The sequence below is a fragment of the Patagioenas fasciata genome, chromosome 13 (assembly GCF_037038585.1).
Source record: "Patagioenas fasciata isolate bPatFas1 chromosome 13, bPatFas1.hap1, whole genome shotgun sequence".
Taxonomy (NCBI): Eukaryota; Metazoa; Chordata; class Aves; order Columbiformes; family Columbidae; genus Patagioenas; species Patagioenas fasciata.
The window spans coordinates 20,101,897-20,120,065 of NC_092532.1; the positions used below are offsets into that span (position 1 = coordinate 20,101,897).

The 18,169-nt window shown below is 39.7% G+C and overlaps 2 protein-coding genes across 5 annotated transcripts in view; one reads left to right on the top strand and one right to left on the bottom strand.

The window, feature by feature from the left end:
- PDP2 (pyruvate dehydrogenase phosphatase catalytic subunit 2) overlaps positions 1–12,376 on the bottom strand; it is a 57,242-nt gene extending 44,866 nt beyond the window's left edge. The window contains exons 1-2 of one of the 3 annotated variants that reach the window (XR_010652290.2): positions 12,285–12,376; positions 7,447–9,510 (exon numbers count right to left, since the gene is read on the bottom strand). Coding sequence is in view for 2 of the 3 variants with exons in the window: in XM_065848624.2 (XP_065704696.1) it covers positions 7,850–9,451 (1,602 nt within the window). In the remaining variant the exon portion in view is untranslated. The other 2 variants (XM_065848624.2, XM_065848625.2) reach the window with 2 other exon arrangements.
- A 1,027-nt stretch (positions 12,377–13,403) lies between these two features.
- Positions 13,404–18,169, top strand: part of NAE1 (NEDD8 activating enzyme E1 subunit 1) — a 32,098-nt gene continuing 27,332 nt past the window's right edge. Inside the window, exons 1-2 of one of the 2 annotated variants that reach the window (XM_071814339.1) lie at positions 13,404–13,461; positions 13,691–13,791. The gene's annotated coding sequence lies outside the window, so the exon portion shown is untranslated. The remainder of the gene's footprint in view (positions 13,462–13,690; positions 13,792–18,169) is intronic. The other variant, XM_071814340.1, reaches the window with a different exon arrangement.

Genomic DNA, 18,169 nt, shown 5'->3' on the forward strand with positions numbered 1-18,169 from the left:
GCATGCCCCAACACCAGAGTTTCAACTTCTAGAAGGCACCTTATGCCAGACACTTATTCAGAGCAGAATGTGCACACAGTTACCCAGAGTGTTCCCACAGGACATATTTCTGGGCTGATGCAGTAAGCCTTTGTCTTCCCTGAGACTAGATAGCTTAGAGGATTCATGCATTTTCCATTAGTAATCCTACTTGAGATATTGAAATAGAGTCACATATCCATAAATTTACTTCACCACTTTAGCACCAACTGTTGATAGAGGAGACTTATCTGCCTCTTACACACAAGGAAGACAGGCAGAGGTTAACAGGATTGTAATTCTGTACAAGTCTCACCTGAAGAAGACAGCTCAGAATACCAGAAGTCATTTTTAACCCACTGTAAACACTCCATGCATTTTTCTTAACTACCCTAGTCTTTTCTCCTTTCTTTCCTTACAATATATGCTGCCTCAAATCTATTTTCCAGCTGGTTTCTATCACTCTCAACAGTAATACAAAAATAGCCCATTTGTAATTTAAAGGTTTAGAACCAATTATCTCAGTCTTTGCTTGCATTTCATCAGCTCAAAACTTCTGTATATCAGATCACATTGTTCCAGCTGAGATCCTAACGAGATAGAATTTCTCATTTTGGTGGCCTGTAAATTCTATTTATAGAGTCCTTTCCAACAATGAATTCATTTGTTCAGAAAACAAGGTCTGACTGTGCTCAAAAATAAGTTATAATGAGCCATGTCAGCAAATACTAGATAAAGGTACCGTTGAAAGAGGGAAATGAATACTTCAAGCTCATTTATGATTTATGAGTTTAGGGTTGAAATGGAAGTGACACATAATAACGAACAATGGAAATACCTCATTTGGAGAGTGAGGATGAATAGAAATTTGGGCTTGAATAGGTTATTAATAGATTATTGATCTAAGCTATTTCTGCTGCCAAAAAGAAAGGAAAGTTCAAGTACTGGTCAGCAATAAACAAAAATACACAATAGCTAAAATACTTCTGCATGGCCATAAGCATATAGACCTATAACCAGAGTCATGGGTATTACACATCTAAACCATCTCTTTTGCAGTTTGAATGGACACATCCAGGAGTTTCACGGTCTCCTCCCAGGTTTTTCAAGGAGAGGTCAATTGGCTCTGAACAGAGTCGCAGGATGATGTGGCAGTGAAATCTTACGTGGTCTCAAGGGAGAGCACAACAGTTCATTTTCTACTCCAGGCCAGGAAATCAAAAATCTCACACTTTGTTTATTTTCTACTCTACCAGTTTCATCCACTGCCACAGCTCGGAGGGTGAAGCTCCCATTGACCAGTGCCTCAAGAGGCCTGACTTCAGAGACAATGCCCACATCACTGGTGTGTTTTAATTCAACACCATCCTGAAAATCAGAGCCAAGCTTTGACACGTTCCTGAAGAATGTGGCAGAAACATGCAGTTATGCCTCTAGGGTGATAGGCTTGAGGTGGCTAAGATTTCACCTAGTCAAGCACAGAAAACCTCTTTAGAAAGAAGTAAAAGTTGAATTGGGTGTACATTCATACCTCTCCTTTCTCTTCACAAAGCATAAAAAACATGTTTTCCTATTACAAAGATACATTTAAAGTAGTAAAATCCTTGTACTCATGACTGTCTAGGATACTAGCTTGCCTACAGTTCTTGTTTTTCATCTGTAGATCAAATGGGGTTTAGATACACATATATGTAATATATAGAGCTGCATAAATCAGTTGGTCTGGTGAATACTACCACCTGTTTCAAATGTATTTAGTAATTGTTACATTTTTATCTAGATATGTAAACTCCTGCAATAATTTACAGCTTTTACAATAGCTGTTTGATTACAGCTGTCATTTGCTAGTTTTTAACAGAGAGGTATCAGCAATTAAGCTGGGATTCTGCTACCAATAGTTTGCATAAATTAGCAATTTCAGCTCTACTAAGAAAAGCGAATTCTCAGTTGGATTTCATTCAGTGGTATATCCCAGAATTCCTACACAAACACACTCTTACCCAACATGGAAAGAACGGAAGTCCATAACGTGGGTGCTCCCTTTTTTCCATCAATACACATTGCCAATTACTTTATTCTCAACTCCAGTTCCCAAGAGATACAACTTTACAAGTAAGCATTCTCCTGTGTGCTTGGTACCGCTGCCCTAACGCAAGCACACCGGTGTTTGAGGAATAAGGACGTGAGGTTCAGCTGCACCAGTCTACACCTCTGGAACTCTAAGAGAATGTAAGGGCAGGCAGTTTTTGTTTTGGCACAGCATTGGCTTGTTGCAATAAGAATATAAAGTTCAGGTTCACCTGTTGCTATGTTTACTGGGTTGCATTATTTCTGTTGCCCTAGTTAAACAACAGAACCTTACAATTCCTAATTTATTTTTAAAAATGTGTAACAAAGTAACAGAAAATTCTTACACTAAGGTGAAAAGGATCTCTTACATCTGTAATGGGAAAGTTTTTGAACTCTTTCAGCAACAGAGGTTTCACAGGAGATGGTTTTCATCAGCAGGATGAATAAAAGATGAGTTGGCAGGTGAACAAGGTAGAAATATTTATTACCAGCATTCACTGAAAATGACAGTAGAATGCCTCTAAAAGCCTGACTGGAAGAGGAAAACAAACAAACACACACATTTAAAAAAATCACCCAGCACTCCAGAAAAGGAAACGAGGATAACCAAGCACGCTTACTTTTGGGTCAGGTGCTTGGAAAGCCAGGTAGACATTGAATTCAAAATGAAACTGAGTCCCATTTTTCTTTTTGTAATGTACATAAAAGGGCAGCAATGTCACCCTGGGTTTGTCTGTGGGATTTTTTTTTTTGGTTTGTCAGTTTTGTTGTTGTGCTTTTATTTTTCCCAAGGAGTTCTACACTCTCATGTCACCACAGAGAAACTTTCAGATTATTGACCAGTGCAATCTGTTCTACTGTAGCCAAATATTTCAAACATATGGAGCTTACTTTATAATAAAAATAACTAACCTTTTCAACCGTGTTAGGCACATTGTTTGAAAAAAAGATCAGGGTCCTTAGGGAATTTACTGTCTACTATTATCATTATTTTTAAAATACAGCAATTATCTCTTATTCATAAACACAGCTGTGCAAAGGAGAGAAAGGTCCTATGTACATGCCTCAGGAATTCACAGGGGATATCACAGCAAAGAAAACCACTGGCAAACAGTACGTTTCTTAAGGAGTGTTGGGACGTGAAAAAAGCAACAGCAAGAATACACAATAGATGCAAGTTTTGTTAAGCAGCATCCAGTGCAGGCAACTTTGTTCAGAAGAAAGAACTACAGATAAACACAAGAATTTTAAAAACAGGAAAAGAGGCAAAACCTCTCAACTGCTAAACAAACCAAACACTGATTTATTTCTCGGACCCTCATCTCATTTAAGAATTCCAGCTAACAATGAATTTGAACCAAGATCTCTGTGAACACCTAAACTGAGCAGCACATCTCAAGCTCCTCACAGTATCAAGTTCCTCCAGGAACATTTCAATGTGATTTCCAGACTAGACATTTGTCTAAACCGAAACACCCTTACCTAAGCCACAGTGTAGCCATGGGGCAGCCACCTGCACCTTCTGAGCTGCACAACAGCAGGAGCCAGACACAGGTAATGGTTGAGCAAAGACTTCCTCAGCTGAGGAAGCAACTGTGCAATTCTCATGCCATTGAAGACTCTTCAGGGAATTCAGACAAGCGCCTCGTGGCCTCACTTTCATGTCTGTGAACCCAGCAGTGCCAAGACAAGGAGACTTTTCCACAAAGATTTACCACTTAGGATACGCGGGCCATTAAAACTTGGTTTTGGCAAAGAATCAAACTCTTGCTCAGATTACCCAGTTCATAAGTTGGAAGTACTAATAAATCATATACAATTTTAAAGATGTGTGTAGGTGATTGGTGGTTTTTTTTACCTCCATTTTTCAATAACACCTGAAATTTCTGTTATGAACACATATCTATAATAGGAGAGACAGAATTCATAACACCGATCTCCTTTTGCAAAACCCAGATGACATCTTCTGGCCAACCTCAGCTCTGCAGGTACAAAAATCAAAGATTATTCAGTAAAGCACTAAAATTGAAATCCTTTTTGTTAAGAAAAACTCCACAGAACCGCAGAACATGATATAGCAATGCAAGAGCCATCTCAGCGTTATGAAGACCATTTCAGAGAGCACAAAGCAAAGCACACTGAACAAAAATAGAAAAGAGCATGTCAAAGGCTTCACCATCAGAGCCCAGAACCGCCCTGAGCTGACAGCAAAGTGCCCTTACAGCAGCCACAGCCAGGAACAGCTCCTGCCACCACCATCTGAGAGAAGTACGGTCTGAACTAACCAACACGCTCTGGAACAAGTTGCTGTAGGATTGGCTCCAAACTTTCAGCAGAGAGACAGGACAAGTACGCTTTGTGACCCACTTATCTGCTGCCTATGATTCCAGTACCTTTTTAAGCATTGCTCATTGACCACATTTTACCCCTCTGCATTGTTTCTAATTCAAAAAAGCTCACCATAAGGCAAAAAGGTACTTTTTTTTTTTTAAGAAATGAAAATTGCCCAGTTAAGTTCGCTTAACGCAAATAGAAACCATAACTCTGCTTCCTTTCCACAATTCCTTGGCTCCCTATCATCTCTTCCCTTTGAGCTGTTAACGACGTTCAGTCAAAGCATTCCAAGAGTCTCGAGAGCACAGGCTCAAAGCCCAACTCCAGCAGACAGCCACCACTTGTCAGCAGGTGCTGCAGTGCAGGCCAATGGGCTGTAATGTCTCTGAGCAGCACTTACCCCATGCAATAAGAAACAAGACTTACTCATACCTGACTGACAACTGGGGAGAGATCTGACAGTAGCAGTTTGAACCAGTTCTTCAGGATAAAGACAAAGATATAGTAAAATTCCAAATGTTCTATTTGACAATAATACTTCTTTGATGGTTAACCTCTCTGAAACAGATATAAAGAAGGAGAAACTTTTTCATGTCACAGCCGTGCTTTGTAACCCCAAGGGGACCACATGCCTCAGATTCTTACTTCTCTACTGAAGCATTAAGCCTGTGGTAGTGAAGAGCACACAGCACCCCACAAGGTGTGCACAGTTCTGCTTTCAGTTCTTACTACAATTATATCTCTGAACAGAGAGCCTCTGTTCAACTAAAACAACACCAAAAAACTCTTCCTCAAAGTTTAGACAGATACCTTCTTTAAAAATAAATAAATAAACAAATAAATAAATCTGTCCCAAATAGTCTTCTTTTATCTTAATATCACCCCCCAAAAAAATAAAAATACAAACACTTATAATTAATATAAATAAAGTTAAGCCTAAGTACATGAACACTTGTCTTGCTACTAGCCTCTTGTAATTCAAGGATTTAATCAGTATTTCTATAGATGTTGCATTTGTAGGGGTTTTTGCATTATTTTAAGACAATTACAAACACACACTTAATGTGAATGTTACAATGAACACGTATGTGCATGTGAGCCTATCAAATTAAAATAGTTTCATGTAGATTTTCAAATTAACTAAAGCACATTTTGGATACTTTGGCCAGAGAACTAGTGCTCCCTCTGCTGACTAGTTAATTTAGTGGAACCTCACTACTATCAAGATGTCCTTACTTTTACATCTTAATGGTTATTTCCATTGTGGGAAAACCACAGAGCTACAAACACTTCAGAAAACTTACAACACCTACTCAGACTATTTACTTTTACACCAGCTTGAACATTTATGATTTCTGACCTGGAATGTAGCATCTTTTCGCATGAGTATTTAGTAGAAAGAATGTCAGTCAGATTCCAGTACAGCAACCAAAACATTACATCTTTCATCCACTTAATAAAGATTAGGTTTAAGTGTTAAATGAATATTTTTACTTACAGTGATTCCCCCTCACTGTTTAGAATGAACTTACAAAAACAAAAAAAAACCCAAACAAACAAAAAAAAAAAACAAAAGCAAATATCTCCCCATCCCCCTGCCCCCCAGGCTCCAAATATATTATGGAGGCCTGAATATTTAAATTTAAATAAGCATCGTAATTTAGGAACATGGAAAAAGAGTTCTGGAGGGAAAAAAACAAACAAACAAAACAAAACACAAAAAAACAAACCACAACAAGTGACAAAGTTGTATTTCAACTGAAAGTTTAAGTTTTAAGGAAAAATCATATTTTCTTCTATTATTTAAGTTAGTGCTTAACCTCAGATATTTTACTTAAAAGTCATAATGCCCATAATACCACATTCTGAGACACAGAGTTTGAGTGACTGTGATTTTGACTGTTGCTTATTTTTTTAAATATATCTATTAACAATTTCCTTCTAATCAATCTTTAAGACACATTATTTAAATGCCTGAAAAAAGCACTGAGAATTTTTATCTGGAGGAAAAGTATTTTAAAAAAGCTCCAAATCCACAATTGCTACTGGTTCATGCCTCAAGATCTCATCTACTTAAGATCTTAAGAAAAAAATTAAATACTTTTTCATCTACTAAACTACAGATGGATAATGAAATTCAGGAAAAGCAATATTTTTATCTGCTCTGCTGTACCCACACAAGTTCTTCATAGCAACAGCAGTAAACAGTCCTATATTCCCAGTACGCACATTTGTGTAAGCAACAGTTACTGCTGTGCTTAAACAAGGAAAAGAATCGCTAGAAAACACCATATGTGAAATTCAAGAAAATAGAGCTAATTTGCAAGCTTAGATTGGCACTCTAGAAAGTATGAAAGAAAACCACTCTAAAATATATGTTCAGAGATGAGAACATACATTCATTAGAGAAAATAACTCCACACCTATAAGTAAAACCTGACATCCATAAGCAACAATAAGTGTAAAATAAAGACTAAACATATTTGGGTGAAATATCAGCACTGTTATTTCTCTCCACTAAGTCAAATCTGAAATGTGCCCTCTTCTCCTGTATTTGCATTTAGATGAATTTTTGGACTTCTGGATCTGTCAAACTTCCATTAAATTATTGTTGGTGGATTTGATGCACAGCACTTCATAGAAAAATATTTAACAAAAGGGTATAATTTCTAAGCAACTTAGATGCTTAAATGCTTAAGGCTAGTATTGTTAACTCTACATAGGGAACCATGAAGTTCCTCATGTGTGTTTGAACTGAAAGTTGTCACTCAAGTCCACACATAGTTAAGAGAACATGCATTCACATTTGAAAATAATTTCAGAAGAAAATATTGATTCCTAGCTTAAAAAAAGTATTGAGAAAAACACATCTGACAACCCAGAGGGCTTTGATCAGCTTTCTAAAGTGCTATCTTCACATATACAAGGCAATTTGTTAAAGTATTTGACACTGTTACATCAAATAAAGGTTTGGTAGTTCGTTTATTTAATTCAATTCCAGTGCTTCAATAGGGTGCTACTCACTTTCCATAAGAGCGGAGCCTTTCCTACACTCCATGAAGCTACAGGTATTATCCATCTCTCTATTAAATCGCACCAGTCTCGGAGAAATTTGTCCTGTTTGTTCATTTGGAAAGTTTCACCAGTAGTTCCCATAGAATCAGAACTGGGTCAGCATTTATTAGTTCAGTTACATTTCAGTGAACATTTATCAAAACATTTTTCTTCGTTGCGTACAGACCTGGAAACTCAGACAACTTTCACCAAACTTGCTTATATAAAGTTATTTTCAAGACTAATAAGTAACCAAAAGATTTAGGAACTTCCAGACCATAACACTAGGAACAGCTTGACTATCAGAGAAAAAACAATAATGGTTTCGGTATCAAAGCTGGCTAGTGGTACAAAATAGCAGCAGTGCAAGTCTCTACTCATTGTTTCTGTGGTAATTTTCAATTGTTTCTGAATTAAAATAGATCACAGTAACTGTGATATCATCTCTGTACATTCTCGCAAGGTCTTCAGGCAGTGTCAGCATCGCAGTAAGTTTCTCTTGATCCACCTCCCCATACTCGTTACTTCCAATTGCGTGCCGTATTAAATGAGTAGCTACATTTTGGTCAAGTGAGGCAATGCCTCTATTTTTCCTCTGAAGTAACAAGCTGTGCATATAACCCAAATTAACTGGTTTCTCAAAAGCCAGTTGTGGTTTCTGCACATTAAGCTCTGTAAGGTGTCCAGCAACAAGTTCTACAACCTTCTCATTACTTAGCATCTCCCATAGACCATCTGAAGCAATAACTAGAAATTTATCCTTGCCTCTTAATTTGTGGTACGTGACTTCAGGCTCTGCAGTTAAATAAGGAGGCGTATGGTAGCTTGGAGGAACATACTGATAAATATTTAAAGCCTCAACATCACAGCTATTCTCCAGAACACTGTGTTGCAACTCTTTACTCCATTTTAATTGCACATCTCCAAAAGCTCTAGATGGTATGAGAATCCCAAGTAATCTGTCATTCACAAATAGCGTTTTCTCCTCAGATCTAGGATGCTCTCTCTTCAGTCTTCTGATTTCAAATTCATTGAAGGCATTGTGGTCACGAGTTAGAGGGAGAGTAGACCACGTTCCATCTTCTTCATGAACCCCTAAAATTGCTCTGCAATCACCAGTATTTGCAACATGTAAGTGAACACCATCAATGTGAGCTACACAGGCTGTTGCACCAGAAAAAGCTACTTGAAGGGCAATATTTCTCATCAGTTCCTTTTCCTGAGGAGCCTGAACTTCCAATGATATGTCTGAGTCTAACCTTTTGAATGCACATATCATGGCTTCTTCTAAACTAAATGCTGGCTCAGCATCTAGGTCCAGCAAGTGTTGCCAGTAAACCCGGAGGTTTTCAAAATACTGTGAAGTTATTTCTTGATATTCTGTTTCATTTAGATGCTTGTGCCACTGCAGAATAGGTGGAACTGGTTTCAAGCACTCTGCAGCAAGCTCCATCTCTTCCAAGGTTTGTCGAGACATGAGAGAAACCGCTATATAATGAAGCAGTCTCTCACTTACTGCCTGGGCACAGGCAGAACCTGCATGACCATCAAAGACTCCAAACATCATCCCTTTGGTCTGCAAGCAGGTGGCTGCACTTCTGCGGTCTTCAACAGGGGTGTTGGATGCCAACTGGTTACTTTCAAACCTCAACACAGAATTCGCATTTTTACCATTCAAATCCAGTATTCTATGGGATAATTCACCTGCTCTGAGTATATCGTTGATTTGTGAAGAAGACAACTGGAAAGAGAACTGTTCTTCTTCAGTGGAAGTGTGTCGAAATGCTTTTTTTAAAGAGAAAGTATTGTCTAAACTGCAGTTCACAGCAGGGTAGAGATGTGTTTTGGAGAAAACAAGCTTCCATTTTATCTTGTTTCTATTTGGGACACAGATGGAGTACAGACGTCCTTTTCCTTGTAAAACAATGCTGTTTCTTGCTGAGCTTAAGATCCAGGATGATACAGTTCTTGACATGATAAGTCACTCCACAAAGAGTAGCACCTTCCTTCAGTAACACAGAATGTCCTTGCAGCCTGGAATATAAAAATAGGAAAGGTACAAAATTTAGAAGGTTCACAAGAAGCTTTCTATACAGTAATACAAAAGGAAGTCTAGAGCCTACAGAAATATCCAGAACCTTTCTCCAAAGAAGACTACTATAAATACAGGCATCTTAAAAGTGATAAAATTTCCATCACTTAATTATAACCTGGGTGAATTTGGCTTAGGATATGACTGCCACTCTTCAGTTAACTAATCAGAAAACATAAATTTTACTTTCCAAGCATGTTTTCCTTCATTGTGGCAAGGCTAAGAAGAAATTTCAACATTACAAGAAATGTAATCATCAACCATTCAGTGAAAAGCCTCATCTAACAGGACACAGAACAAACAGATTCAACAAGTTAGAAAATAGGAGTTTAAGTGACAATGCACAACTTTAAAAAGCCTGCTAGAGTAAAACTCTATTAATGCACTCTAAATAGCAAAAACAAGAGAAGATCACTACTCAAACCCTGTAGAAAAAATGAAAGATACGCCAAATTAATGATTTGTGTGAATTGTCGTGACCCTCACATCTAGAACAAGTTAGTCTACCTTTCCAATTCTGTTCAAGCCTATAAGGTCAGTGGGATTGGGTTTTGTTGTTGTTGAGGGGGGGGAAGTTGTTGTTTTTTATTTTTTTTTTGTTTTTTAATCTTCAAGGTCTTAACCAACCTTCACACAGGCACGATTTTTTTGCACAGTTGAAGGCAGATTCTACTGCTGCTTAATTAATGCATTTATCACAGCATTGTGTGCTTTGATGAAGTGAAAGTTAAAGCACAGTTGCATTGACAACTTTTACAGGTTTATATCTAGACAACCAGAACAAGCAGCTGTGAAGAGCTCTGCTGCAAACAGCACTAAAACCTAGGGCACCTGAACAGCTGATGTTCTTCAGGTGCCATGGGGGTGGTCCCTCATATTGTCTCCTACTTTAAATAAGGCATTCGAGCTGTGGGTAATTGCTACATACTACCAGATGCTTACTCCACAACAGTATTTCAGGATTTTAAAGTTAACTGTGTAGTAGCATTGTAAGTACAATTACTTCCAAAATATCATACCCGCAGTCAGTTAGAACAATACAGTTTTACGTGAGCTCTGAACCACGTTCAGATGGCCTGTAGCACTACATGCTCTAGGTCTCAAGCCAAAGACGCTGCATGCTACTGCAATATTGTCTTTTTAGCAAGGCACTTTGTGAGAAATAACAAGAAGCCAGCCAGTTGTACAAACATGGTTCTAAGAAAGCAGCAGGAGATAAAACCAAACTTGAACTATTATAAACAAAAGGCCTACTGATAAAACCCAAGGACTTCACCAAAATCCCATTTGGAAAAGAGAAGCAATGTGTCACAAAACATTTCTGAAGGGCACCACTCATGCTTAACAACAGAAAAGAGTAGACAAGCCTCCACCAACAAGGACCCCACTACTGTAACTCTGAGGGTCCTATGAAGACAGGCAAAGACACAGCATAATTTTCCTGCTGATGATAGCAGAGCAGATGGAAAAGGCGATACCAATTCATTGCTCAAGGCTGGCCTGCAGTCTCCTGGGACACAGGCAACACAATCAATGCCTTTTGTTGTACTGCAGAGAGAATACAAGCAAAATAAAGCTAATAGGAAGACAGCTGATACTGCTAACTCCAGCACCCATTAAACCCAAAAAGCACCAACAGTGCAAGACAATGCTTCATGTTTGCCAGCCTTTCCCAGGCAATTCTCCATCCTATTATTTCTTTTTCCACTTCTCATCTCTCTAAGCCACATAAGATTAAAACAATGACAACTTTAATGTCGTTGACTCAAAACTCAACAGAAATGGTATTTTAAACAAGCTTACCCGTTCACATCAGCTGGCTAACAGACATAGCAAGGTGATTTTTTTTTTTTTTTCTTTCTTTTTTTAGAAGCAGAACGGCCAAATACCATTTAGACGTATTTGTCTGAGGTCAGGTAGCATTGATCAATCCTAGAGCATATTTCTGAACCACTCCTACTCACTGTCCATAACTATACAATTTTCACATCCTCAGGTCCCCCTCAGCTGCAGACCTCACTGCTCTGCCCAGGACATCCACCCACATCCATGAGCTGCTTCAGCGCAAGCCACATTAGAACACAGTACCAGTGCTAATAAAAGCAATGTGCGCTAAAGATCTTTATGTAAGAGCCAATTACATAAATCTTACGCTCCCTGCTCGGCACACCTATTGCTTCAGCACTGAACATGGCACTTCCTTGTCAGGTGAACCAATGTGATCATTGAAACACAAACTGCCCCACAACCCACAACTCGCTGCTGGGCAGCCAGAGCTCACTGGGAGCTCACAGAAAAGGAACGCCCAATAAAACAGATACTCGTTACATTCTGCTTTACAGCCCCCCCCCAGCCCCATTTTCCCCTCATGCTCGCTCCCGGCACTGCCCACACACCCTCCGCACCCCCAGCCCTTCACCCGCACACACCGGCCGACACCCCACAAGCTCCCCCGCCCCGCCCCTCACTGAGCCCGCACCCCAGCGCGCACAGCCCCTACCGCACACACAGCCCCTACCCCGCACACCCCGCGGGCCTTTCCCGCAGAGCAGTCCCGCGGCCTTCCGGCCCCCATGGCTCCGTCCTCCCGTCAAGGCCCAGCTCCATTCTCTCTGCCCCACGGCATCGCCCCCAGCCCACCTCAGCCGGTGCCACAGCGGAAGGGCCGACAGCCACCGCACAGGCGAGCCCCCGCGGCGCCGCCCGCACGACTCACCCGGAGCGGCTGAGGCGCCTCTGGCAGCCGCGGCTCTTCCCGCCCACCCCGCTGAGGCGACTGCCCGCCCCCCGCCGCGCGACGCTGCCGGCCGCGCCCACCGCAGCCGCCACGCGACCCCCGCCGCCCGCAGGTTCCGAGCTCGCCGGCGCGGCGCGGGAGGTGGGCGCTGACTGACAGCGCCGCCGACCAATCCGCGCCTCCGACGCCGGCACCGCCCCCGCGCCCCACCCCGAACAACTGCGCGCGGGTTCCTGTCAGGACACGGCGGGACGGGCGGAGCGCGCGGAGCCGAGGGGGGGCCCGCGCCATGTTCTCCTCAGCGCCCGCCGTTACCGCAGCAGCTGCTCCGCTCGGACACAGCTGCGGACGGGCGAGGCGAAGCGCGGTGCGTGCTGCCGCCAGGCCTGGCCTTGAGGGGAGATCCCTGAGGACGAGGCCTCGGAGCCTCCCGTCACCTCAGCTGCCCGCGTTCCGGCAGCAGAGCCGCAGCTGCTCCGCAGCTGGGTAGGGACTGAGGGACCGCCAGGGAGCGCGGCCCTGCGCGTTTTTAAACAGGAAAGTAACGTGAGACAATAAAAGCAAGAAGATGCGATGCGTTAGAAAATAAAGCATCAGCAAATCTTCTTTTCCACATTAATAAAGTTTAAAAAAAGTTATTCTCTTTGGGGAGGGCCATTAGGATTTTTGTTTGTTTCCTAAATACAATTTTACACTTTTCAATGACGAGGCTGCCAGCTGATGAGGCTCAAAACTGCAAGGCCCTTTTGAAAATTCTAGGCCATATAAATTATGAAAAACAAATATTAAAAGCTTATTTTGCTGGCTTCCCTTTTTTATTTCAGTTGTTTCACGTGTCTTAGTTAAAATTTCTACTGAGTGGCTTTATACCACATACCAATACAAGGAATGAGCCCAAAGTGCATGGTGGTTAATAAGTAGTTATTGTGTATTACGGGTTGGTTACTAAGTAGTCCTTGCTTTAACCTGCAATAGTGATTTTGTAAAAACAGAGGCTCACAAGTCACAAGAGGTTTTGATATTAGCAGAGCATTTTTTATTCTCCTGGCTTCTTGTACTGAAGCATTTTTTCATTTAAATAATGTGTTGCAGGTATCCTAGATGAGAGAAAGGTTTTCCCAGATTATCTCAAGTGGAAGGATGTGTGATCATCTTCGTGAGTCTGAGCTTTCATTTGTTTCCTGTATTTGCTAATACAATGAAACATGGTTTCATGTTAAATGGAAGACCAAGCCATAGGACATTATTTTAGCATACATGAAAACAATTATTTTAAGTTTCACATAATTATTTGTCTGACGAATCTACTGAACAGAAAGAGGTCACCCACAGTAGACCTTACCTGTACCTCTCTGCTTTGCTCCACTGCTGGGGTATACTTACAGGCGTTTCTGGATCTTGAGGTGCTCCTCTTTCTGACCTACCAATTTTTTCATCCTCTGTGCCATTTACAACCGTGGTGAAACCTCATCCAGAAGCCTGAAAGGTAACTTGACTGTTCTGGGTTTCCTGTACTCCTGGCATGTTTAAATGCTTCTCTTCAACAGAAAGCTATTACTTATTGCTCACGTGTACGGATAGTAATTTCATAAACTCATATGCAAAAGCTGAAGTGATTTAGGAAGTGTGCAAATGGAGGTGAAAGAACTGACCTGCAGAAGAAGGTGTTGCTTTCATTCCATATTTTCTAAACACAAGTAAGAATACCATACTGAAGGCTTCCAAGAAACTTAATAGTTTTCAGTGTTAATAAGTTGAATTGCAATTTAGATTCTACTTTGGAGTGTTTGGCTATGCTGATGAACCAGAGTGATATATAATTAAAGTTTAAAGTAGTAGAAATGCTACTCTTTGGTATGATTTGAGAAAAGGAGGAGTACTGCTCAGGCTTGCAGTATTTTTGCCTTCAGGAATATCTAATGAAAATGGCAAATTTCTGCAGCAACAGTGGCTTGGTTGCCCTAGTGCTCTGTCTTAAAAAATTTTAGTTCAGGTTTCTTTAAATAAAACTAAGATTTGTTTTTGACTCCCCTGTTTATATGTGAACTGAAGCTCAGTATTAAATGTCATGTGACAGAAGAAAGTTCTTATCAGTATTTATAAGTAAACAAGTGTAATTCCAGGGGCATTGTACTAAGGTGCAGTGACAGGTTAAAAATATAGCAAATGCTATATTTAGATTTTTTTTAAGGTATAATTTTATCTGTTGACTTGTACAGTCAGCAACTCTGATTTTCTTTGCAAATGCATTTTTGTGCTCTGTTGCTTGTTTGGGCCATGATCCAGCTCCCGTTAAAGTCAATGGCAGTTTCAGCAGGCTTTAATAGATTTCAGATAAAGTGGAACGTTTATTTGAGCCTATAAGGTCAGTTTGAGAAAGGCCATTGCATGAAACAAGATAAGAAAAACTGAGTTCTTGGGAGAGAGGCAACTCCCCAGTTGTAAACCTTGCTTGAGGGTTTTAGCACTTAGTAATCTCCTTTGCAAAGAGCAGCAGCTAACCCAACTTTGGAAGCTTCTATGTTGCTAAAAGAATTCTAGTTAACTGAAGTTCAGGTAATTGTGGTTCCACAGACACTGGACTCCTAACTGCACTGTGTCACTTTCTCTCTGACAACCCAAGACTGTCTAGAAGAACTGAAAATTTTAGGAGGCAAAAGAGGTCGTATATATGTGTCACTTGGAAATGGCGTATGAAGGTATACTTGGTATAACTCTGACAGTTTGGGATGATGAGCTCTTTAGCTGAAGTTAAGAAACAGGCAGAATGTACCTACAAGGTGAAAGAACAGCCATTTCTAATCTTTCATGTCCTTTTAGAAAAGAAGGCTAATACTGTGACTACCTGGACATGAAAACGTAAAAGATTTCTATCTGATTTCCCTTACCAAAAAAAACCAAAAGGCACATCAATCAAGCTAACCAGTTTTTCAAAGGAAACAAATACAACACCAGTTCACAAAAATACTTGGATGCCTTCTTGCTCAGACCCTTAAAAATGTCAGCTGTTTACTCTATGTATTTTGCCTGCAAATAGTAAAATACATTTCATTTCCTGTATATCATATTTTTGATTTTCTCAAAAGGCAAATTAGTACATCGGATGCAGAAATCAAACAAACAGAAAAGAGGAGCGAGACTAGGAAAAATAAATTTCCTCTAGGTCTGTTAGAACAACTACATTTTCCTAGTTTGTTTACAGAAAATTCCGGTCTTTGATCTTCCTCTATAACCTAAAACAAATACTCAAATGCTAGGAAAGCAAACAAGCTGCAAGAAATGTCAATGAACAGAGGTAAACACCATGAACTGTAGGAAAAGGGCCATTCCAGTTCTCTGACTTCATTTAACCTCTGCTGTTACAGCAGTCTAAGAGTGTCTCTATATATGAAGATGTAGGCTTAAACTGAAGATTCAGTTTAGGTTAATGTAATTGGGCTGGTACAAAGGCCTGCCTAGTTGCTGCAATTGGATCTAGACTCCACAAATAAAAGTTTTACCAGTTGTTGCTCACAAAACTGGTTCAAGTTAAACTGAAATGCTTATTCAGTTAAGATTCTGCATCACTGTTAAAGTGAATTTAAGTTTATTGCAGACACCTTACAAGTGCAAGGTAGTCTTTTTGCTCAGTATCAAGCGCTCATGTGTAGAAAAGTAATTATACACATTTCCTCTCTCCTCCTTCCACCTTCTTCTCCTCCAACAGATGAATGGTCTGAGTTTACTCCTGAATTGATGCATTTAATATTCCACTATATTAATGTGAAATGAAATTAAATGATGGTTTGCATTAATTTGTTGCTGTTCACAACTTGAGGTGAGGGGCCAAAATTTACTAAAATTCAAATACAATGCAAGTAGCACTCTAAATGGCACACCAGAGGTGTAAGCGTTCTCTGCCTTACAGCCATGCAAATGGAGAATAGTTCTGTTAAAGTCAGTCAGGTTTCATCAGTATGCTGTAGTTTCCTCAGGGTGAGAAAAACTTGGCACTCCCCTTCTTACAGGCAGTATAGAGCAACATGGGATGACACTTGGTGTTTTCACTAAATGGTCACTCTTACACACAGAAGGAATTCAGAGAGGAAAACAGCTGATCTCAGGTATAAGATAACATCTGATTTTTCCAGGCTTATCTCTGCTTTATTCCCTGAAATGCTCCCTTTATCTTTTTGACCTTTGAACACCACCAAAAGCACCATCTGGTGACAAGGTACCTTGCAACACTTCTTCCCTGATGCTTATATTTGAGTTCATTTGCAGCCATCACAAAATTTGTCATTACAAATCACTGCTAGATCATATCAGCTATATCCCTGAAACTGCCTAAAAAAAAAAAAATCTTTCTGTTTGCAGAGGATGGGAAAAAAAAAAACTTAAGCTGAACCTTAACTATAGCTATCAAAGTTTAAAAGTTCAGGTTAACACAGTATGCAGTTCACCAGGTGGAGGATATCTCCACTCTGTCCGTGAAACAAGAAACAAAAAATTCTAACTGATTTGATTACTTTGTTTTGTAAAAATTGATTTTTTCTGATAAAGGATTTTCAAGGACTGTGTAAGTAGAACCAGCACAGGGATACCAATTACACTCACCTATACCTTAATAATTATCATTAAAGTTAAATTCTTTGATATGTTGTATTTTGACTGAATTTGCCTTAAAAAAAAAAAAAAAACGTGTTGTTTAAGTGTTCAGTTGTTTTAGGCGTTGTGTTAAGAAGTGGGAACAGCCAGCCACTAGATGGCATTTTTAGTCTAGTTTTTGTAGCTGTGCTGTGTCAGTCACTGTCCTAAACAGAAGGCCTCCTGTTCTCTCAGTCATGACAACTGTGATCCTATTAATTCTTGCTGGAGTAGTTATACTAAACTGCTATTTTTCCTTCAACATAGTTGGTAGGACATAAGGATAGCACATATTCTAGAATTTGAATGACCTTGACAGAGGAGTTTTGCTGAGTAGTGTTTGTATGCAGAGGAAGACCAATTAGAAGGAACACAGAAAAAAAATGAAGTTTCTGCAAATCCTTTAAAAGTACTGCTGCATGGCACAGGTATTTGGCCCTATGAATTGCCTTTGAGGGGCACGTTTGTTCTAGAGGCACTAGCTAGAATACCACTAGGAGCTCAGACAAGCAAACTAGTAACAGGGGCTTGATTCCCATGGTCTTACAAAATGTAGCACTTCCATAAATTGATGGTCATGCCTATATATGCAAGCACCAAAACATAGCTCTGAAAGTCTCAAAGCACACTACAAATACAGTACACAGTCCTTGTGTTTCATTATCCTCATCTCATGGATAACTTGAGCCTTATAGCAATAAATCCTTTGTTTCTTTTATCAACACTATTTTATCTTGTTAACTACATTTCACCCAACATATTAACAAGTCAAGAATCCATATAAGCAAAACAAATTAACATGGTCCCTTATGCCCCTGAATAGTCTTGCTAGGAAAACTTTGCTAAATGAGAAAGAATCATCAGTGAAGCTCTTCATGCTACCCCTTCTGAAAAGTAACTTAGATTGCTGATTTTAAGTCTTTTAGCATGAAATAGAAAGTTTTATTGCTATTAGTTTTGCTACATTTTCCTGGTAGACTACATTTTCAGTTACAGGGAAAAGACAGTACAGCAAAGCTTAATCTAATAGAATACCATACATTCATCATACTGATTGCATTGTTTATTGAGTATACAATAAAATTCATTATGTAATATATTTGATATTTCTTCTTGCACTTTGCTTTCATAATACCAAAATAAAGTGCATTAATCTGTAGAATGTAGTTTATAGCTTTAAAACAGTAAAAATGAAATATTTGCTTTTTTATTGGATGCCCAGGGTTTCAAGAAACAAC